Consider the following 23,348-nt stretch of genomic DNA (forward strand, 5'->3'; position numbering starts at 1 on the left):
TGCCTGCTTGTTTTCTTGAGTTTGTTTCAAGTTACTTAGTTTTCTAAACACTTACGTGAATACATCTTTTTTTTGTATAATTATAACTGTGTACTAATTATTTACTTGCACCACACAACATTGCAGGCATTGTGGTAATCAAAAATCTTTCACCGTGTTGGTCCATTTTTTTCTTTTTCTTTTAATGGTTTTGCTTTACTTATTTGGGCCAATGCCAAAAATAAATAATTCAACAAAGATGGATAATTTGTACGGGGTACACCAGTCCGTCTTAAATACATAAATAAATACATTTTAAACAATTGTATTTACAGTTAAGGGCAATAATAATAGCATCAGTAATAAAACAAATTTAAATTAATGTAGTAATTGTATCAATTTAATATGCAATTAAAACAGATTAAGATTCATTTTTTAATTAATTCTTGACAGCCATATATATATATATATATAAATCCAGAATTTTTGTAAGCCTTGTGTTTCTTTTGGTAGTGAAGGAAGTTTCATTTTAAAGAATATGAATTGGTTTCTGCTTTAAGTCTGTGTAAACAGAAAAAAACTGGTTAATTTTCAGTAAGATATAAATTGTGTTCTTGAAATTCCCTATGCAAATTGTGCATTGGGGCGAGTCGGTACTGATACCATTCCTGTTCACACTATGGTCATGTTCCTACTGTATGAACAAAGTGAAAGAAAAGGCATTTTTGTAACGTTCATCCACTTCTACCTTACTGTCAGTCAACATCAGCACTGCTGTTTTGCATTGTTCTGCTGAATTGTTTGCTGGAGAAAAATCTGAAACAGGTTTGCACTGATGCCACTATACCTGCAGCCATATCAATCTCAACTATTGCATGGACACAATTGTGGATATCATCTTTGAAGTACTGTTGTACTTTTTTTTTTTTGTATGAAATCACAAGAACATTTTTATTATGGTTAAGATAGGACTCTGTGTTGATTTACAATTAACCCGTGGCAGTCCATTTACAAAGATTCCACCACTGCACTTTCAAAGCTTCTTTCTAGAGACCGTTTGAATTAATGTTGGGTTGGGAAGTAAGACACTGGCTTTTATATATGTATTTTTTATATATATGTATTTTACAAAAAGAAAACAAAACACATTGAATACAGAAGCAAGTCCCTTACAGTATGCATGTGTATTTATTCATTATTCCTCATGACTTCTGTTTGAAGATATTTAAGGTTGAATGGTTTAATAACAAAATCCATGGAGAAGTATGGTTCAAGACTAAGTACTATAATATTTTGTTTTCTCTTAACTTTGTTGAAACTAAGGAGGCAAAAGATGGTTTCGAATTCCAATATACAAATAGAAACAGTAAAATGAATGGTTCTAGCCCACCGGGGTGTAAGTAAAATGCCATATTTACAGAACACAAGCTCTTAAAAAAATATACATATCAAAACTGATCTACATTTTTAAAACATTCTTGAAGTTACATTTGCACTTAATAACCAAAATGGTGGGGCAACACTAACATGGCATGACTCATGTTAGGTCTATGCATTTTGACTTTTAATGTGTTAAAGACTGTACAGTTCACATACCTTATACCAGTAACGTGGATGTGAAAAAAAAAAGGAAACTAGTCTACACTTCCAGATCTTGCTAACCACTACATTTTGTTGGGCGCATAATTTTCATTATTATTAAAAAACATGCAACTGGATTGAAATGAAAACACTTAACATAGAAAGACACCCACAGAAGGCAACTGCTTCATAACAAATTTCAAAATATGTAGGCCACTGCAGTTAAGAAATGGACAGCAAATTAATGAAAAGTAATGGATGAAGGGGAAGGTCACTTTTTTGTTTTAGGAAGTCTGACACTGAACACTTCTCTTGTGATCGGCTTTATCATCATGGTAAGCCTCTCCGTTATAATGCCGCCGCCTTTCCTGGGACATGTCAAAATCCTCCAAGTCGGCCTCCTCCATTATCTCCACATCATCAATGGATTCAGTCTTTTGCCTTTTGGGAAGCAACTTTTCCAACTGCTTCAGTTTATCCAGTGGGATAAATTTCTCCTCTGGGAAGACAACCTAAAAAAACCCCCCACAACATTGAAACAATGTTATAGACAGGCAAACATTAGACATCTGTGGGTGACTTTGCTTAATATTTGTAGTTTTATCTTATGTTTGAAGATCTAAACTACCTAAAAATCTCATAAACCCCAGTACTGGAATGCAGATTGAATTAAGGTACTGGATGAAGCATACTTTAAACCAGGGGTCTCTGATTCTAGTCCTGGAGGGCCGGTGTCCCTCCTGGTTTTTGTTTCAACTGTACCCTAATTAATTGGTCTAATTAAGCTTAAAATAAGCACTTAATTGGTCCAATTAAGTAATTTAGGGTACAGTTGGAACAAAAACCTGGAGGGACACTGGCCCTCCAGGACCCGTATTGGATACCTCTGATCTAAACCGTTCTTGGTCACAAGTGATCAGAGAAGGACAGGGTTGTATGATTACACTGTGTAACAATTTTTTTTTTTTTGTTCCTGGGTAGTAAGTGTTATTTCCTAATTGCTTATGCTTCAAAAGTATAGAAAATGGCTATTATTCCCCACAAACTTTGCTTTTGTGACCAGGACAGTGATATTTCAAAATATCACTATTTCCAATGGGAAAACGGGCAAATGTGTGTCTTTTAGTTCACATAAAGTCAGAAAAAAACAACATATGAATCCAAATTAACATGTATTTATACAAAAGTTTAAAGTAAATACAGTATAATCGTAAATCTCGAAAAACTACTCACTTCTAAATCTTTTGTAGTCATTTTTGTATTACTTTAGTATAAATACATGTTAATTTGGATTCATATGTTGTTTTTTACTGACTTTATGTGAACGAAAAGACACACATTTGCCCGTTTTCCCATTGGAAATAGTGATATTTTGAAATATCACTGTCCTGGTCACAAAAGCAAAGTTTGTGGGGAATAATAGCCATTTTCTATACTTTTGAGGCATAAGCAATTAGGAAATAACACTTACTACCCAGGAACAAAAATTGTGTTACATAGTATTATCAACCGGAAATCGATAAATCGTGCAATATATACATCAATAAAGGTTTTATTTAAAGTGCAGCTTGTACAACTTGCCAGACATTTTCAAGATAACAAAAAAAAATAACTAGAAGTTGCAAGCAACTTTATGGCTTCCAAGGAGTTATTGTGAAATGTAAGCATCTGTGTTCTGCAGTAACCATGACCCTATCTCCCCCTTGTAAGGAGTTATAAGCTAGTTTTACACTTTGGTGGTTCTGGTTTGGTTATACAGTTCAAACTTTGGCTTACCAGCCAAACATAGTAATTCGCTGGGATGTCCCTCCATTTAGAGAAGCTGAAAACATACCTTGAACTGAATGATGAGACGACCCTTTTCATATGGCCTGCGGTATGTTGGCATCCCCTCATTCAGAAGGCACTTGAGCTCACCAGGTTGATTGCCTGACCTACAATATGAACAAAATAGCTATCAGTCTGTCACGACCCCACCACCCATAGTGGGGGGTGGGGGGGGGGGTGGGTGTAAAATGTTACAAACTAATGACATACCTGGATGTGATGTTATGACTAGAGTTCTGTTATCAAGTGTTGTGATGAGCTTTTTAAAGCCGCAGAGCGACTCTACCAACTGAATTTCCATCTGCATAAGCAAGTCTTCTTCTTGTCTAAGAAAAAAAAATATATATATCAAGTTTACCTTTATTCAGAACCAATAAGAAATTTGAATATGTCGCACCACTTTTTCCCCACTGTTTCTGAATTCAAGAATATTTTACTATTGTTAATACAAACGAAGGGGGACAAAAAAATAAATTACTAAATGCTTACCTTGTGTACACGGGATGCTCTTTTTGATCCAGGACAATAATTATGTCTCCAGGTTCTAACCCTGGCTCCTGATCTCCTTCACCTGCAAATGTTATCTTCTGTCCATCTTTCATGCCTAAACATACAAAAGCACATGTTGGTGTCAATTTCACAAATGCCCTGTCCCTTCATTTATCATGGTTGTCTAAACATTTTACAATTGGACCAAGTTCATACCAAAAAGCATACCAAGAGCATGCCCAAACCATTATAGGGCTACGTTAACCAACCCCTTCACAGCTAGAATGATGTAAATCAGACCAAGGAGCACCTAAATGGTTAGAAGAAGAATCTTGGACAAGCATTTCCAAGTGCCAAAGTCAATTCTAAATACACCAGGAGAACATGCTGCATTCCCTGAAGTGACAAAAGGCTTTCAGGCTGCTTTATTCAATCTCACTGATCAAAGGGCCCTTCTTTGTCCACATGCTGACCTGAGCTACTGCCCAGTCACTGAAGCTGTGGGCAATGACTATGGTACCCAGATGCCCATTTACAAGGATTACATATTCACAAGAGTTCTTTATCCATGAGCAGCAATTCTGAATCTTTCGTAGCACTGATAGTGCTACAGAATATCATGTTCTTGTGCCAGCAGTACTATCCTTTTGCATGCATCATGTCAAATGAATCCAGTGCACTTCCTAGGTTAAGTTTTTTCCGCCCCATTTCTTACAAAAACTTTGAAAAATCTTCAATTTAGAGAGATCTCAAAACAAATTAGTAATAAGTGCATCTTAGGGGGTAAAATGTGGCTTCTTTAATCTTGCTCTGCAGAAATGCAGCATAGTGAACTGCATTTGACAACATAAAGCTTAATAAAAATAAAAAAAATTAAAAAAGGAGGTGAGAAAGGACTGGGGTTGGAAGGAAATCTGAAGCTAGAGATAGTAAGAAACAGCCCACTAGACAGACTCAAGGTATGGCTGAAGATACCAATATTGACAGAACACTTAACCACCACCACTAGTTTTCAAATCAAACATTACAAGATTGCAGGACATTTTAAGGTAACGATAAAGGACAGCTTGTGTATGAAACACAAGGGAACATCCAGTACAAGTATAGAACCAGTACTATGAATTCCAATCCCCATTTATTTTAGCAGACCATGTTCCTTTCCATTTTGCATAAGTGTGCAGTAGAAGTGATCAGAGCTGCAAAGGATCCTAGAAAATAACCCTACTTGTAGAGTTAAAAGCATATCCCCCCTCTTTAAAGTAAAAGTAATGCTTCCTCTCTGTTAATTTAGACTAAGTAACTGACATGGCCCTAAAAATATTATCGTTAACCTGGACAAATACTGCAGGGATCTACAGTGCAACTAATTTGGTTACATATGCCACTAAACATTTGCTTGTGTGAACATACATTTTAATTTAGGCGCACATGTGCCAATAGAAATTCCTAAAGGTTGGCTATAAAGCATCAAAACATGATTTTTTTTTTTTTTTTTTTTCAGCTGAAACTACAATTTTTTTTTTTTTTTTTTTTAAAACCTCACCGATCTAAACCCTCATAGCTCAATCCTAATGTACTCTGTGAATGTAGTTTATTGGTGTCCGCTGCTCATCACACATTAAAAACTATAAATCGCATACCTCAGTTTCCCTGATTTATCAGTGCAATGGCTACTAGTTTCCTGACAATTTGAAACTCTTGTCAAACCAAGATGAGGAAAATAAAAAGATATTTTTATGTGGATTTGAGCGGTTTAAAAAGAAAAGCGCAACAAACAAAATTCAGATATGTCGGCGTCTTCACAAGAAATGAACAACAAAGGTATGTCAGAAAATGAAAGCGAACAGGGAACTCCGAAAAAGGGCTAGGTTATATATAGCGTGTACAGTTATCAGAGTAGCAAAAGAACATTCAAATTAACCTACAGTGGCTAAAAGATTTTCCCTGGCTTAAGTCTAACAATGTTAAAACATCCATGTTTTGCACATTGTCAGAATACAGGGGAACTGATGGCAGACAAGCCTGCATTTTTAACAGGGAGCCACAAGTTAAAACATGAAAATATATTAAAGTAGCACAGTGCTTCAAAAAAAGGCTTGCAATGTGCAGACATGCATATATCCAGCAACGTCAGCCAGACCATCCCACTACCATGCAGGCTGCCATAAACAGGCAAGCAGCACAGTCTGAGGGTGAACTTTAACTGCCTGCTATCAGGCAGTTAAACAAAATGTAACATTGCATACTGCATTGCAGAAGAACTGCTGTTTACAAAATTCTGTCCACTGATTTTTCTTCATAAAATCAACCCAACATATGATAATGACGTGCAATGTGCAGAAATGATCAGTCAAATTGCTGAATTAAAAATGAACTCGCAGCCAAAGTGAGTTTCGCTCATTAGCTGGCAATTCTAATAGATGTGGACACTGACATCTCTACCAAGGAATGCGAGATTGTGTGCGTCCAAATTCTTGAAAATGGAAAGCCTGTCAATCGGCTTGTTGGACAATAGACATTCATATGCAAAAGTAAATTATTATTTTTTAGCATGTTTTATTTCTACAAATTAAAAAAAAAAAAAAAAAAAAAAACACATACACACACGTTAAAATTGTGACTGTAGCAATGTTCTGCAATCACACTACAAGGTTTGGATAAGCGTTTTGTTTATTTAAAATAAACCCACTACTTTAAATATATTAGTAAAAATAAATCTAACTGTATATATTCAAAACTTAATTTAATATTTGTTTCACCATTATACATGTTCTGCATATTAAATACATAAGAAAATGAACATTTAATTTGGAGAAAAGTTGTCCATTGTATTTCATTTGTTGCTGTTTAACTGTATAGAACTGCGTAAGTGCTATGTAAAAAAGGGGGGAAACATTTGTTGATGTTCAGCAGCACAAATTATGATAACAGTCTACTTATTTGAGCAAAGCTTTATTTTTTAAAATAAAGAACTGAAAAAGAATTTAAGTTGGAAAAAAAGTTGCCCATTATAATTGTTGATGCTAAAATATTAAAACTGCACAAGTGTTAAGAATGAAAATAAATAAATAAAAAAGATTTGTAGATATTCAATACGTTTAAGATTTTTTTTCTTTTTCTTGTGTGCCTACATTTTTTGAGGGAGGTGGAAGAATGCATAGGGAAAAAAATGTAATGTAATATTTTTAAACTTAGGTGCACGTGTGCACCTAAAACAATGTAAAAAGTTAGCGTAGAGCCCTGTGCTGTAACTCCCCCACACAACCCTGAACATTAACAACACTCGTTATAATTGTATATCGGAACAAGTCAGTTCCCGATGAAGTTACAAACATATAAAAGAGCTCAATTTTAAATTACCAGCAACTAAAACCACAAAATGTCATGCCCATACCTTTGTCAATGTTAACTTCCAGTATCTTCTTTTCCCGAATAATCTTTCTTGCATTGCAGGTCTTGCACTTGTCCTTGGGATTGATGCGCTGTCCCTGGCCATGACACCCTGTGCAGATTGACTGGATCTGCTGCACCATGCCGGGTCCAATCTGGTGAATTCGCACCTGCATTCCTGTCCCATGACAGCTAGGACAGCACTCCACCGCTCCCTTCCTGCCACCACGCCCTGAGATTTAAAAAATAAAAGATATACCTACTGTACAGGCTTACAGACAGAAATATCCAGATTATATTATTACAAAATACAAAAATTAGATATTTAATTATGAACACTGCTCATTTTATGTAGAGTGTGGCATTCCAAATTGACACTGATGCAAAAGTATGTCATTATGATTTTACTTTCGATACCCACAAGAATCTGAGCTAAAGACCCAGACCGAGTACATAACGACAAATAAGGGAATATGAAGACCTAGTCATGTAGGTTACAGTCAGGCCATCTGATGGTTGACACATTGACAAAAACATGGTTATGATAAAACGGACCTACTGTAAGGTTTCTACCAGAGTAACAGTGTAGGAAAGAGTCCTTAAGAGAATACACACAAGTCCATTCTTCTGGAAAGGCCTCAGTTTATTTTCCATCACATACTTCGTGACTCCATCCTCACAATCGAGTACACAAACCACAGACAGCCAATATATGCATATTATTGTAAGAGCTCCCATATCTCTGCACAACACTCAAGCACTCCAAACCTTAAAGGTGCAGAGCTTGTATTAACATATAAGGGATCATTACACTACCTTCACATTTATCACAGACCACATTCTTCTGAAGTGCAAGTTTTCTTGTGCACCCATTGTAAAGGTCTTCCAGGGTTACAGACAGCTGATGAATCACATTTTTTCCTATAAAATAAAAAAATAAAAATTAAATGTAAAATGCACATCTCAAATCGTGGGGGGTGCGTCTGAGGTTCTTTAAATCAGGTTACTTGAGAAGTAACTTCTCTGTTTTTAAATTTAATTTCTTGAACAAATTATTTAAAAAACAAACAAACAAACAAACCACAGGAATATGTACCTCTTCTTTCCCTATGCATTCTTCCACCTCCCCCGAAGAACATGTCAAAGATGTCCATCGGTGAGCCGAAGCCACTGCCTCCTGTGCCACCGTCTTTAATGGCCTGTTCCCCACCACGGTCATACAGCTCTCTCTTTTTGGAATCAGAGAGCACTTCATAGGCCTGGGAAATCTGTTTGAACTGTACAGGGGCAAAAATGAGAATGTTAAAGTGATTAATGCTGTGGATGCTGGCTGTACAAGGTAAAGAGACAGATTAACTAAAAACGTGGGCTCCATCAAATTAATAACACAAATTTCTAAATCAGAAGCCAGCTTGGTCAGTGTGAGGCTTCTAAACAGCGGCACTAGCATCACTTATTGTGCTGAAAGTCATTGAACAAAACTGTAATCCCTGTATATGATAGAAGCTATGCAATTGGTTGCAATTATATTAAATATGTTAACAAAACCATCAACACTTGTTTATCTACTTCAGTGGGAAAATAAAAATGTAAAAACCATTCTTGTAATAATGTTTACAACACACTTACCATAAAATGTTAAGAGCAAATGAATCAAAGAGTAGTATACACTGTTACGATCCACTTAAATATTGCAATTTAGAAATGTTTACATGTAAAAACAGGTTGAACAGTTGTATTTTATTTACAGCAGTCGTTTTAGACAAGGGCAGTCAGAAGGCTCCCAAGGTTGACTTCAACTCGTGTCATGTCGAGTAATTTAATTATGAGGAAATGGATCTCTGATCTGGCGTGTCCAAAGTGTCACTATACATGTGTTTTTACTATTGACACATGCTCCAAAAAGCAGCAACCCCAGTTAGTGGCATTTGTGACAAGCCCATTTTAGCACATGGTGCTAACATTCTTTTCTGGGACATTTTCAACAACTAACTATGCAAGCTTCTACTGTATTCCAACGACAGACTCTAGTGAGATTGCACAACCATGCAATTTTAAAAATATCCCACCCCTATTGTGATAGTCATTACTGACTGGCCCATTATCTTGTGTTCAAAAGCAATATAAAATAAAGGCACAGTGCACTGCACACACAGCTCATATGATTCACAAAACTCTCAGGATTGCACCAGCCGTTACTTCAAGCCAGGGGGTACTGCCCCCGTACCCCTAGTTCCTGCTTCTAAATGCATTTTCATTGTCTATTACTAAAAAAAATGGAAACATAAGGTTCGTCTTTCACTGTAAAAGGGAACTTTGTTAAATAAATCAAGCCAATTTTAAGTGAACCCTGTAAATTACCCTTACATATCCATATACGTTCCAGTATGTATGGCTATTCTTGTCTCTACACTTAAATCAACAATTTTAAAGTTGTTTTTTGCTAATATGAAAAGGAATTTAGTGCCCCCCTTGATGTGTATTAAAAGTGAAAACAAATAACACAGCCATTGTACTCGCCTTTTCACCTTCATTGGGATTCTTGTCTGGGTGATACTTCAGAGCCAGTTTCCTGTAGGCTTTCTTCAGTTCATCTGCACTTGCATTGGGTTTGACACCCAACACGTCATAATATGCTGTTTCCTTCACCATTTTCACTTTAGACTCTATAGTCTGCAAACAGAAATAAGGGTTGCATTAATTTCAATTTTATTACTTGCATTAAAACAATATGTTTTTGGTAGTAGGTTAAAAGACTAATACTTTACTGTGTGGCAAACTCCCCCCCCCCCGTCGTATTATTCATGGCTGAAAGCTTATGGCTGAAGATTCAAATATACAGTGCGATTTAATGTAGCCAAAAGTTTTGCATCACTCAAAATAATTAAATTTTGCTTCATACAAGTCAAATGAAACCTGCTGAATAATGTTATGTTAGCATATTAAATTGCATACCACTTTATAGTTGTCAATATACTATTTAACCACTTTGGAGTTTTCCAAAACTGACCAATTAAAAAACGTGACATTTCAAAATCGAGCATAAAATACTGTACTACTATTATGGCTTCTGGTAGATGTTACCATACACTTAATTGTTGTTATGTGGATAAATAACTTTACAGCGACAGTATTAGTTATTTCTCAATAACTAAACTTCGTTTGAATAGTTGCATAACACGTTTCTGGGAACACGTCTTCAACTGTGCAAAATGTCCCCTATTAAAGGCCACCTCGGAGAGGAGAGCACAGTACTATACTCACACATGAGGGCGCGGAGGTCAACTGCAAGAATTTTATGGGCCAGGAGACTTTATCTAATGCTTACAGTCGGGTCGAACACGTGCAGCAGTTACATCATGTGGTAATCAGTGTTGAAATTATAAAACGTGTGCAGTTTGTGTCCTCCCGTCCGTTTTTTCTTCTTTTTACAACCAGAAAATTATAAACCGTCCGATTAGTAACTTTTACAGTGCGCAGTTAACATCGGATTACAAACAAGTGCCTGTGAAAATGAGAATTGCACATGGTGTGGATAAGGGGTCTCATCTTCCTTGTGGAAATGACGTAGATTACTGTAAGGCGAGGTTAAACGGCTGAGTCAATGGACATTAAGACGATACCTAAGAACAAAGAAGATCCCGAACGTTCAGGAGGGAAAAAGTAAAACATAAAAACACATTTTTAAAATGTAAAACGGTTCTCTAGCCATTTCTACAACACAAACGTAATACATAAAAAGACCACATCATCGACAATACCACCCGAATACATCGTAAACATCATATTTAATATATTCCGATTCAACATCCGTCACTAAAGGTTTATGATTCACATTTGGAACGTAAGTATATCACTTTTATAAAATAAAAAAAATACAACATCCCAGGTGATACATGGCACACTGCTGACATGTTTAAGGCTACATTAGTAGCACTGTATCAATATGAGTCAGTTATGTAACACAAAAACGTAAATAATTACATTTGTAAAAGTGTTATTTTAAACTGTTTGTTAAATCGAAACATTTTCTGTACTTACATTACACACACAAGCGCCTCTATCTCAGCACCGTGAGCCTCGCAGAACGTTCTGGCTGATTTCACTATCCGGCTTTTGGTATCATTCAAACCTGTGACGTTGTATATAGAAGTGCCGCCCATAAAGTAAAATTTGCCTTCTGTAGAAAAAAAGAAAAATTCTCCTGCAGTTCCTTGAAAAAACAGTAGGCTTCCTGTAGTAAACAGTGTGTTAAACTGTAGCGACCCACATTCAGTCGCTACTGTCTAACAACTTCCCTTCTGCAGTAGTGTGGTACACAGAACATGTTGACACCCTAAAGCAGTGGTTCGTATATTTTTAAAACTGCATCTTCTGGCTGGAGGTTTCAGCTCAAGTACCCCTTTACAATTTTTGTTCACCTGAATGGTACCACAGTGCAAAAGGCAGAATAATTAAGACCCCCGCCGTTTGTTTAATAGTTGTTCTAAATTAGTCTCAGTTGTTGCAATGACACCTAAAAGCTTTATTATTATTATTATTATTATTATTATTATTATTATTATTATTATTATTATTATTATTACTATGAAGAATAACAGGGTTTTTGTGAAATGTGTTAATGGGGGTAACACAGTTGCGTTCAATTTGTAATTAATGACAGCATATGTGATTCTGACAAAATCTGTAAGTGCACAGCTAGAGCTCAATGGCGCCAAAGCGTTTCTGTAAGTGGGTGAGTATGATCCTCCCCCCCACCCCCTGGACTAATATAGTACCAATTTGGATGTTTAAAAAAAATGTAAGCATTATTTCTAAGGATAAATTAATGCAATTTAACAACCAGGTCAAATATAGAAACTACACGTTTGTTTTGTAAAGCAAACAAAAAAAGAAAATGACTATGTACAGCAATAGTAAGTATTCATAATAATTTGTCGATTAAACATGCTGACGTCGAGATACCCTGCATCCTGAGGATGTAGGACCAGAGTACCTTTTAATTTAGAACATAAGAACATAAGAAAGTTTACAAACGAGAAGGATTCGGCCCAGGGTTGTTAGTAGCTTATTGATCCCAGAATCTCATCAAGCTTCTTGAAGGAAGGGTGTCAGCTTCAACAACATTACTGGGGAGTTGATTCCAGACCCTCACAATTCTCTGTGTAAAAAAGTGCCTCCTATTTTCTGTTCTGAATGCCCCTTTGTCTAATCTCCATTTGTGACCCCTGGTCCTTGTTTCTTTTTTCAGGTCAAAAAAGTCCCTTGGGTCGACATTGTCAATACCTTTTAGAATTTTGAATGCTTGAATTATGTCGCTGCATAGTCTTCTTTGTTCAAGACTGAACAGATTCAATTCTTTTAGCCTGTCTGCATATGACATGCCTTTTAAGCCCAGAATAATTCTGGTCGCTCTTCTTTGCACTCTTTCTAGAGCAGCAATATCTTTTTTATAGCGAGGTGACCAGAACTGAACACAATATTCAAGATGAGGTCTTACTAGTGCATTGTACAGTTTTAACATTACTTCCCTTGATTTAAATTCAACACTTTTCACAATGTATCCGAGCATCTTGTTAGCCTTTTTTATAGCTTCCCCACATTGTCTAGATGAAGACATTTCTGGGTCAACAAAAACTCCTAGGTCTTTTTCATAGATTCCTTCTCCAATTTCAGTATCTCCCATATGATATTTATAATGTACATTTTTATTTCCTGCGTGCAGTACCTTACACTTTTCTCTATTAAATGTCATTTGCCATGTGTCTGCCCAGTTCTGAATCTTGTCTAGATCATTTTGAATGACCTTTGCTGCTGCAACAGTGTCTGCCACTCCTCCTACTTTTGTGTCATCTGCAAATTTAACAAGTTTGCTTACTATACCAGAATCTAAATCATTAGTGTAGATTAGGAATAGCAGAGGACCTAATACTGATCCCTGTGGTACACCGCTGGTTACCACACTCCATTCTGAGGTTTTTCCTCTAATCAGTACTTTCTGTTTTCTACATGTTAACCACTCCCTAATCCATGTACATGTGTTTCCTTGAATCCCAACTGCGTTCAGTTTGAGAATTAATCTTTTGTGCGGGACTTTGTCAAAAGCTTTCTGGAAATCTAAATAAACCATGTCATATGCTTTGCAATTATCCATTATCGATGTTGCATCCTCAAAAAAATCAAGCAAGTTAGTTAGACACGATCTCCCTTTCCTAAAACCATGTTGACTGTCTCCCAGGACCCTGTTACCATATAGGTAATTTTCCATTTTGGATCTTATTATAGTTTCCATAAGTTTGCATATAATAGAAGTCAGGCTTATACTGGTCTGTAGTTACCTGGTTCAGTTTTGTTTCCCTTTTTGTGGATCGGTATTACGTTTGCAATTTTCCAGTCTGTCGGTACCACCCCTGTGTCAAGAGACTGCTGCATGATCTTGGTTAGCAGTTTGTAAATAACTTCTTTCATTTCTTTGAGTACTATTGGGAGGATCTCATTCGGCCCTTGGGATTTGTTTATTTTAGTCCCTTTAACACTTCTGCCTCGGTTATGCTAAAGTTATTTAAAACTGGATAGGAACTGGATGACATGTGGGGCATGTTGTCTGTATCTTCCTTTGTAAAAACTTGTGAAAAGTAATCATTTAATATATTTGCTATTTTTTTTCTTCATCTACGATTTTGCCATTTGTATCTCTTAAACATTTAACCTCCTCTTTGAATGTTCTCTTGCTGTTGTAATATTGGAAAAACATTTTGGAATTGGTTTTAGCCCCCTTAACAATGTTCATTTCTACTTCTCTTTTGGCCTTTCTAACTTCCTTTTTGACTTGCGTTTGCAGTTCTGTGTACTCTTTCTGTGTATTTTCTTTTTGGTCCTTTTTTAATGCTCTGTAAAGTGCCTTTTTCCGCTGAATATTTTTTTAATTGATTTATTAAACCATTTTGGCAATTTAGTTTTACATTTAGATTTGTCTACTTTAGGGATGTAATTGTTTTGCGCCTCTAGTACTACATTTTTGAAGAACAACCATCCTTTTTCTGTGGGTGTTTTCTCTATTTTACTCCAATCTACTTCTGTTAGTCTCTGTTTCATACCTTCATAATTTGCTTTTCTAAAATTGTAAATTTTAGAGCTCGCTCTCTCTCCATTGGCATAATCGCCAGGCGTCTGCTTCCCACTCCTGGTAATATCAGAGTGGAAATCGGCTCAATCAAAGTCACCCAAGCGTACTGGTGGATGATACTTTAGAAACTATATTCTGCTAAACTTTGGCAAAAAAAAAACAGTTCGCCATCATTAATTTATTTTACTTTGGTTTTTATTTTTGCATTTCTGAGTTGTACCCCTTATGATCCTAGTATGGAAGGCCATCTCAAACACGCGTTGTTTTGCACATGCCTCTGGCCAGTCGTGAAGTAATCCATAGCTACCACACTTTGGTTCCGCCTCTTGACTTCCCCAGACACAGTTCGTTGGTAGAATCATGACAAATTGTTTTTAGTTTGTATTTATTTTTTCTCGCAAGTTAGAGCTGTTCCGTACTTTTCACTACAAGCAGAGAGGTTCCTGGATAATTGCCTGTTGATTCAACCATTGAGAAATATAAATACAGTAACATTTAAATCTAAATATATCACTGAAAAAATACTAAGAATGATCATCCAGATTCCAGAAATGTTTGTGAAGAAGCGTTTTCGATTTTACTTCAACGTCCAGTGACAAATGCTTTTAGTCCCCTTTCGCTGTCCATACTGTGGCAAATCCGAAGGCGACAGCATTGCAGCTTGTTGTTTTTGTCCCATGCAGTGTGTGGTTGAAGAGTTTATGAATGAGAATCTACAAAGTGCCATTGTAAGTTTAAATCCTCTTTGAACAGATAATAATACCGGGAACTATAAATTTGGTTTATATAGATATATAGATAAATGTTTATATAGATTTTTTTTTTAAACTTCAAGGCATATTTCGAATTTGAGTTCCTCACATACGATGTTTCGTTTTACGATTTTAATTCAAAATGTGGTGTTTAAAAATTATATACATGATTTTGTTTTAAATGTTACGTTTTATCTAAGACTGGCTGCTGAAACGTGGAACAAATGATTGACTTTAAAATATTTGCTGTGGTGAAACATGTGCTGCTTTAATAATAATAATAATAATAATAATAATAATAATAATAATAATCTATTAGAAAATTAATCCATTGATTTTCATATATCACATTGCCTAATCATTTATTTCCATATAAATGCATATGTAACAAATGTACCATTTTAAAACAGTACATTTCAACCAGTGTATCTAATACTGTAGTCTACCACCTTCATTTATCATTTTTCCGCCGATCCACTGAAAAAGACATTGTAGAGAAGATATTTTCAGGTACGCGGTAAAAAGTGGTAGTCGGCGCTCTGCGGGTGCTCCAGCATGCCTAAACATCTTCCGCTAAGAAAGCAGGGAAGCGCCAGTTCAAACCTGGTACTTTATGCTGATTTCAGTCTTTTGTCACATGGTAGTTTATCATATTTTTTAGTCTTTTACAACATTATTAATGTAATCATATTTTTCCATCATTAATAAAATAGTATGCAACTATTTATCATATGCAGTATATTGGGTCTGTACATTTCTTTACTTGTGCAACTTTGCAGTGGACTTAACATTTTGTCATGTTCATCTTTATTTGTTTCTTTTTTTAGATAAATTAATTGTCTGTTTCCAGTGTAAGTTTGCAAAAGACATAATGTATAATTAATGGCAAATGTACCTCTGTTTGACAATAGGAAAACACCCATCTGTTAGCAAATGCTTACACCTGTACCAAAATCTGACAGTGTACCACTTTCAATGTGACAACGTATTGCTTTCTGACATTACACAGGACAAGTGTACCACATTCTGATGATGTACCACTTTATAACACTACACTGGTACTAAACTCGAAAATGGATAAAACAGACCCAATATGTGAGCATAAATCTGATCTTAAAGTCTATGGTACTGTTTTTAGAGCATGTATAAATAATTGTACCTGGGCATCAGCAATATTAATAGTTTCTTCCGCAAGTGAGTCCCTCCTTGTCTCGCTGTGTTTCATTTCTTCTGTTTTCCACCTGCTGTGACAAACATATCCACCGTTTCCTTTTGACTCACTATGATATCAATGATATTATATTATAAACAATAAAATGCAATGCCATTCTGTGATCAAAATGAATAAATGCAGCTGACGCCTTGAGACTGAGCGTGCAAGCAATTACATCACCATGGCAACAGTGGCCAACTTCATTCCGGATCCGAGCTAGATTAGAAAAGAATGCTGTTTGAAAAACATATTTTATTTGTTTGGGAAGAAAACTTCAACCATCTTATATGTGATTATATTATGTGTCTGGGGGGTTCAAAAAGTGGAATGTAGATCATCTGGAGGAGGGGCAACTGCTTCCTCCCCTCCCCCCCGCTCTAAGCAAATGACACCCCTGCATAAGTGTTTTAGGAATCTAAAGGGCTTTATTTAATAATTAGGGTCTTTGATTTAGCCTCCGCTGATCGACTGAGTTTAAAACCACGTTTTATGTTTTTTAGCACAAATTAATTGTCACTATTTTGTATTTTCAGGTGCTATTTCAAGAGTCACTAGTTGGATGTTTTTCACAAAGCCAGTTGGGGAAATTATTACACACAAGAAGGATATCAATACAGTAATTACAAATACAAATATTGTTTGATTACAGGGAAATGGTGCGTGTTTGCTGGCTTGTTAGGCGGGATGGGGGCCACCAGCCTATCAGACTCGCCCATCTTCAAACAGTCCTGTTAGGCCGGGGTCCTGAAACCAAAATAGTAGACAAGAAGTGCTCCAGGCAACAAGGTTAGAGAAACAGCACTTCGTTTTGTGTAATAGTCATATTTTGTGTATAGTCATAATTATCTTTACAGAATTTGAAAACTAGATTGTAACCATGTTTTAATGGATATGATTAAAACACTCCAGTACCCACCTGAAAGTAAAAGACCTGTTAATTGTTCAGTTGTGATGAAACTTTGTGTTCGTACCAGCGAATCAGCATGTGCATAAATTAAATATAGGGCATGATGACCTACCGTTTTTTGTTACTGATAGCAATAGATTTTTATTTACATCTGTGGTGAGGATTGAATGTCACTGACATGCTTGTAGTTACCACTAGCAATATTAGTACAGGTTTCTCTTTTTGTTTGCTGAAGATCATTTGGTTCTTTGCTTGTAGTTTACACTATAATCTGGGACAGTCCTATATAAGAAAACATACACTTCTATAAAACATATTATAGATTGTCTGCAATCGGCAGATGATCTCAAAATGTAAAAAATTGTTGTCAGTGTGGTTGATGCAAGCAGGAATGCCTGCTCTGTTGAATATGAATTCTTAATTATTTTAAGAAATGAAAGGCTTCCCTGTAAATAAGACAAAAAGACACACAGATTTGTTAATTCAAGGTACTTCAACATCACTAAATCTTTGTTTTTCTTTTAAGTACAACTAAAGGCAGACTACAATAAAGGATACATCAGTGTGAAGCAGGTAAGATGTGTAGAGCAGATATATTATTGTATATAAAGCATAGCAACAGACAGATGATCTGCTCTTAGAAAAATATTAATGAAAATGTGGATCATTTAAAAAGGAAAGAACTATAAGACATACTGTAAGGAAATAAACAAGCATTTCAGGTAATACATTTGTCAGTGTTAATTGTTTCTTATAGATTTATTGTATTTACGGATGTATTACCCTATAGCAAAATCGGATCAACACAAGAAACTGACTCTTACAATGATTTTCATATACAACTTTTCATTACTGTGACCTTACAAAGCTGATTTAAAGTTATTCTGGTTTCATTCTGTTGATTTTTTAAATTGTGTTGTGAAGCTGGGTGTAAATCCAACCAGTGTGGACTTGGTGGATGTTGGAAAAGGCAACGAAGTGAAGCTGAAGCCAGGGCAGCTTCTGCACATAGTCAATCAGAAGTATCCTTACACAGTGCAGTTCAGGGAGGAGGCTGCAGACAGCACCATCTCTCCCATCAAAGAGGGAAAGCCATGCCCAAAGAGAACACAGGAGGCCAGCCCAGAAAACAGCAGGGCTAAAAGCGCACCCCCAAGCAGCAAGATTCCAAGGGTGGAGGCACCAAATAGGGATTCTGAAAGATGTAGACCGGAAAGCCACAGCAGTACCTCCATTCCTTCTCCTAAAATGCCAGAGAGAAAGGTAAGCTTAGACTGAGTGCTGGCTATTAATAAATCTAAGATCATAATCATTTCTGAGCACACTGGTGTTATCTTGTGTGCTAGGCAAATACTTTCAAGTTAATATATATATATATATATATATATATATATATATATATATATATATATATATATATATATATGTGTGTGTATGTGTATGTATGTATATATATATATATATATATATATATATATATATATATATATATATATATATATATATATATATATAGACCAAAGAGCCTTCTTAACATTTTGGTATGTTTAACATACCTGTGTCAAAGGAAAGTGTGTTTGAAAACAAACAGTGGAGGTACTTACAGGGTTTTGATGCCATGGTAACTACACTCACTTGTTTCTATTTTTAAATCTATGAATGTGTTTGTGATGTCATTTGCTACATAGTTAATAATGTTAACAACCTACTGTTCCTTTCTAATTAAACCTTCAGACATCATGGTACTGAGTATTTATCCATTTATTTTACTTTATTTGTCAATGTAGTGTAGTGTAGATTATAGTATTTTCTTCTAAAACTAAAAATTGTAAGTTGTTCGTGTGTGTGTGTGTGTGTGTGTGTGTGTGTGTGTGTGTGTGTGTTAGCATGACCCCCTGCACTCCTTCTAGTAGATGAGTTACTGGCAATGTGCCATATTGCCATATTCATAATATATATTTTATTTTAACTAGGAGTCTGGAGGACACTGGAGTCAAGGACTAAAATCCTCTATGCAAGACCCCAAAATGCAGGTAATCGGGACAGCTAACTCCCAGAAATATGATGTGTAAAAATGACAAAAGAAAAGTGTTATAAATAAATATATATTTTTTAATGAAACCGTAACTGTTTTGTATAGGAACGATAAATCCACTGAAAACAGTAGACAAGCGTATTCCCTGAAACTATTTATTAATTATCTTTCTCTATAATAAGTTACAGTACTAAAATAATTAAAAACAAAAATAAAACCTGACCACTTTCTGTATTTATTTTTTGTTTTCTGAATGCTTTCTTTCTCCGTTTTCAAGCAAACATCCTGAATAAAGTATACTAACTTGTGATTTTTGATGCAGGTTTACAAAGACGAGAAAGTGGTTGTTATAAAGGATAAGTACCCCAAAGCCCGGTATCATTGGCTGGTTCTACCCTGGGAATCGATCTCCAGCCTGAAGGCTGTCAAGAAGGAGCATTTGGCCCTCCTGAAGCACATGCACAGCATTGGGGAGAAGATAGTACAAGATTGCCCTGACTTCAGCACACTGCAGTTTCGACTGGGATATCATGCCATTCCAAGCATGAGGTAAAATACAAAGGCTGTCAACAGCAATATTGATTTTTTTATTTATATGTCCCATAATCTGAGACATCCTTTTGCCTCTGGAGTTCATACTGGGTGCTACAGTTACGAACACCTTCGGAATGGAGGTTGTTCGTAAATCGGAAATATCCATAACTGAAAGTGAGTTTTCAGTGGTTTTAATAACTGTGTACACCTGCTGTCTATAGCCTTATTTTGGTGAATAATACAACAGTACAACACAGTAATGCAATACTCATGTTGTTATAGTTCTAAAGTCTTTAAAACAGTACTATAAATGGAAAAAGGCTACATTTACATTACTGTTGAAATCGTTAGTGTAGCAAAAACACAGATTTATGTCTGGGTTAACATAGTGCTTGTTTTTAATCAAAATGCATTCATGCAGTTTGCTCAGTCATTACGCCTCCTTTGGGTTGGAAAAAAAGACATGTGCTTTGTTTAAAATGAAAACATTTCTTTCTTTATACATTTTTATGTACAGTATGCCTATCTGGTTGCATAACACGCATGGTGAGTGATTGCATACTTCCCATTGAAAGTGAGGTGTTTGGTAGACCAGTCAGTTTGTAAGTTTGGTGTTCATACCTCTGAGGTTCACTGTATTACTTATGCCACATCTCAATCTACACCCCGAAACCAATCTTATCTCGTTCCTATATCAATCTGTGGCTAGCGCTGCTTCTATCTACAGTCTATAATCCAGCCTGCAACTAGAAATTTCTTCATACTTTTATTTTCTGCACTGATCGTAAGGTAATTTAGGAATTGAAGAGATATGAGTTCTGCCAGCCCGCAATCCTAACTGGGGCTAATTCAAAACTGGCTTTCAAGACAGTTCCAGTGGCAGATGGACACTTGACATAGTCCTAGGCGCTATTGTGTTTCGTGGCCATAACCTTAGAAGAGAATGGTGTATGAAGTTTATATTTTACAGAAAAGACAATGGGCTAATAAGGTTTCATTCCACAACTACTATAGGGAGGTACACTTTTATAGGGAGTGCTGTGATCAGATGTGCTTGTACTGATTTCAGTATTTTTAAGAACCATCTATATATAATTGTCTTTGTTGAAATGGCTTTCAAATAGGTTTTCAAAAGTCGTATTTCTAACGACACATGTTTACCTTTTCTTTTTAAGCCACGTCCATCTTCATGTTATCAGCCAAGACTTTGATTCCCCTTTCTTGAAAAACAAAAAACACTGGAATTCTTTTACAACAGAATATTTTCTTGAATCTCAAGGTAAGGGTGTCTTCTCTAAATGCATATTTTTGGTTGCAATAGTAAATGTCCTAATTTGATTGTATTTGTAAGAAAGAAAACCCAACTGTACTTAATACATTAGTGTTTGTCTTTAACAAAATAGTTTTTTTTTTTTACTTGCATTCTGTTTTTAGATGTCAGTCATTTACCTGCAGCTGTCCAACTGAGATTAAATATTTAAGGTGCTAATTGTACACAGTTGAGGTTGACAAACAAATGCTGGCATTGGCATCATGCAAGCGCCAATCCTACAGTATATGGCTGACATACTGAGATCAGGTAATTGCAGAGGCTTTTGTGATAAAATAAACACATAAAGTAATAAAGGACATCCCTGTTAGGTTACTCTTTGTATGCTGAAAGGGGGCAAGATTAAGTGACTAGGTAAAATGTATTATATAACATCATTTATAGATGTATTCTATAACCTCATTTAACATCATTGGACTAGCACCCAAAAAATTGAGTTTTCTGGTTTCTGAATAGGCTACAAGCATTAAAAATATCATCTTTTTATTTGGTACACAAAAGTATTACGATTGTGTTGGTCAAGTTAATTGTACTGTATATATTTTTTAATTAACCGTTTCATGCCAGGTTATTTTTAATCTTGGGTACATCACTTTAAACATCTCATATCATACACAGTTTGAAATACAGATGTTAATATTCACATAATAATGAGTCCCAGCATATGCTTTGTTATTGTTCGCCAGAACACAATTATGTAGCTGAAATCCTGAGGTGAAATGGAGAGCTTTCAATGAACAGAATGTGTCCAAGCGTAACAAAACTATCCATTTTCCTTGTACCAACATTATTACATTGTATTGAGAGGAACAGTAGTTCCTTGTGCCAAGTTGTTACAGCAAGGATAGTTTTCAGGGTATTGGAGCAGCAAATCAGCCAAAAGCACCATTTCTCTTTTAATTTGTAGTTCCCTACACTCTTAGGTGAAATGTAGAAAACAAAAGTGAGTAAGAATAAGTCACCAAAGTAAGGTAAAATTGTCCTCTATTTTTTTGCAGACCCCAGGCACTTTTGTCCACGTATATGTATATTACAGGATATCCGAGTTTAACTTGTTTTGTCAACATGGAAACATACTAGGGAATGCACTTTTTGTGATGTCTATATCATCTGAAAAAAAAAAAACAACACATTGAAAATGAAACGCCAAGTTATCAAAAGTGCCCAGCCGTTTAAAGTGGAGATAGCAAAAACACAAGCCAAGTTTTAAGAAACCATTGGGGCAACATTGCCCAGCACAAAGCAAACAGGCACAACTGTAAAACCAATAAGTACAATAAAAGTAGATCGAACTTACATCAAAGACACAAGCCAAGTTAGTAGAAACAATTGGGACAACCTTGTTCCCCATTGGTTTTACAGTTGTGCCTATTTACTTTGTGTTGGGCAAGGTTGACTCGGTGATCTTTTGAAACGTGGCTTGTGTTTGGCTGGGCACTTGTGGTAATTTGTTTTTGTTCCATATTTCCAGTGTGTTTTTGTTTCAGATCTAATTATATCTGAGTATAAGTTGTGCATGTTCCCACATTTAATGTATTTTCTACATCCGACAGATGTCATGGAAATGGTGGAGAGAAACGGAAAAGTCACAGTAAAGGATGGGACCAACGATTTGCTTAAACTGCCACTCCAATGTCATGTCTGCCGAAGGGAGCTGTCCACCATTCCTCAGTTAAAGGAACATTTGAAAACGCACTTACCATAGTGATATGAACTGGAGTTCAACCAGAAAGATTATTAAAATACACTGCTTTTATCTCGGGAAACAGGTCAAGTAAATGAGTAAGTGCTGAGGATGTGGTAGCTCACATTTGTAAAATGTTATTGTTTATAATTTCATGATCTGCTTTAGGCACCTAATATTCAAGTGTGCAACTTCCTCGAATGTTAATCCAGTAATTGGTGGGAAATGTGTACAAGTTGTTACTCATTTAATTATAAAAATGTTTAGAAATGAATTGATTTTTTTCTGAGTGTTATTATTGTAAAAGACATATAGTTGTATGCAGTGTATATATCTTACAACTTTTATTTTCTTCACCTGTTCTGTAAGTATATTAACTCTACTCATAATAAACACATATCAGTAGTGATATTATGACATATGTTTAGGCCCATGGAGATACACGTTTATTTATATTTCAGTGACGAAACCATATCAAGACCACATTAGTTTGACACCACA

At 35.7% G+C, this 23,348-nt stretch overlaps 2 protein-coding genes across 4 annotated transcripts; one reads left to right on the top strand and one right to left on the bottom strand.

Moving 5' to 3' along the window:
• Positions 1-1,148: 1,148 nt before the first annotated feature.
• On the bottom strand, positions 1,149-11,409 carry LOC121296590 (dnaJ homolog subfamily A member 1-like). 2 transcript variants are annotated; one of them, XM_041222308.1, is made up of 9 exons: positions 11,308-11,409; positions 9,787-9,939; positions 8,363-8,543; positions 8,083-8,187; positions 7,271-7,498; positions 3,877-3,991; positions 3,598-3,713; positions 3,395-3,489; positions 1,149-2,072 (listed from the first exon to the last, which is right to left on the bottom strand). In XM_041222308.1, the coding sequence occupies exons 2-9, from the start codon at positions 9,916-9,918 to the stop codon at positions 1,845-1,847; spliced, it is 1,200 nt and encodes a 399-aa protein (XP_041078242.1). In that variant the 5' UTR covers positions 9,919-9,939; positions 11,308-11,409; the 3' UTR covers positions 1,149-1,844. The 2 variants fall into 2 exon arrangements, 1 of the variants encoding a protein (XP_041078242.1); XR_005947073.1 differs by having other exon boundaries at positions 1,984-2,072; positions 3,395-3,494; positions 11,308-11,408.
• aptx (aprataxin) lies at positions 10,896-23,348 on the top strand. 2 transcript variants are annotated; one of them, XM_041222293.1, is made up of 8 exons: positions 10,896-11,110; positions 17,007-17,143; positions 17,791-17,837; positions 18,189-18,527; positions 19,238-19,297; positions 19,622-19,848; positions 21,009-21,112; positions 22,717-23,348. In XM_041222293.1, exons 2-8 carry the CDS (start codon positions 17,011-17,013, stop codon positions 22,866-22,868), a joined length of 1,062 nt encoding a protein of 353 aa, XP_041078227.1. In that variant the 5' UTR covers positions 10,896-11,110; positions 17,007-17,010; the 3' UTR covers positions 22,869-23,348. The 2 variants fall into 2 exon arrangements, with proteins under 2 accessions (XP_041078227.1, XP_041078218.1); XM_041222284.1 differs by lacking the exon at positions 10,896-11,110 and adding an exon at positions 15,011-15,120.

This window comes from Polyodon spathula, chromosome 2 (assembly GCF_017654505.1).
Source record: "Polyodon spathula isolate WHYD16114869_AA chromosome 2, ASM1765450v1, whole genome shotgun sequence".
Taxonomy (NCBI): Eukaryota; Metazoa; Chordata; class Actinopteri; order Acipenseriformes; family Polyodontidae; genus Polyodon; species Polyodon spathula.

Bases quoted from the DNA above. Each gene is read 5' to 3' on its own strand.
- LOC121296590 (XM_041222308.1), bottom strand. From the start codon at position 9,918: ATGGTGAAGGAAACAGCATATTATGACGTGTTGGGTGTCAAACCCAAT. The intron at 8,544-9,786 runs GCGAGTACAATG...GCCCCTGTACAG, and splicing joins ATCCCAATGAAGGTGAAAAG to TTCAAACAGATTTCCCAGGC. The intron at 3,490-3,597 runs GTATGTCATTAG...ATTGTAGGTCAG, and splicing joins AGTCATAACATCACATCCAG to GCAATCAACCTGGTGAGCTC.
- aptx (XM_041222284.1), top strand. From the start codon at position 15,098: ATGAGAATCTACAAAGTGCCATT. The intron at 17,144-17,790 runs GTTAGAGAAACA...TTTTCTTTTAAG, and splicing joins GAAGTGCTCCAGGCAACAAG to TACAACTAAAGGCAGACTAC. The intron at 17,838-18,188 runs GTAAGATGTGTA...TGTGTTGTGAAG, and splicing joins GATACATCAGTGTGAAGCAG to CTGGGTGTAAATCCAACCAG.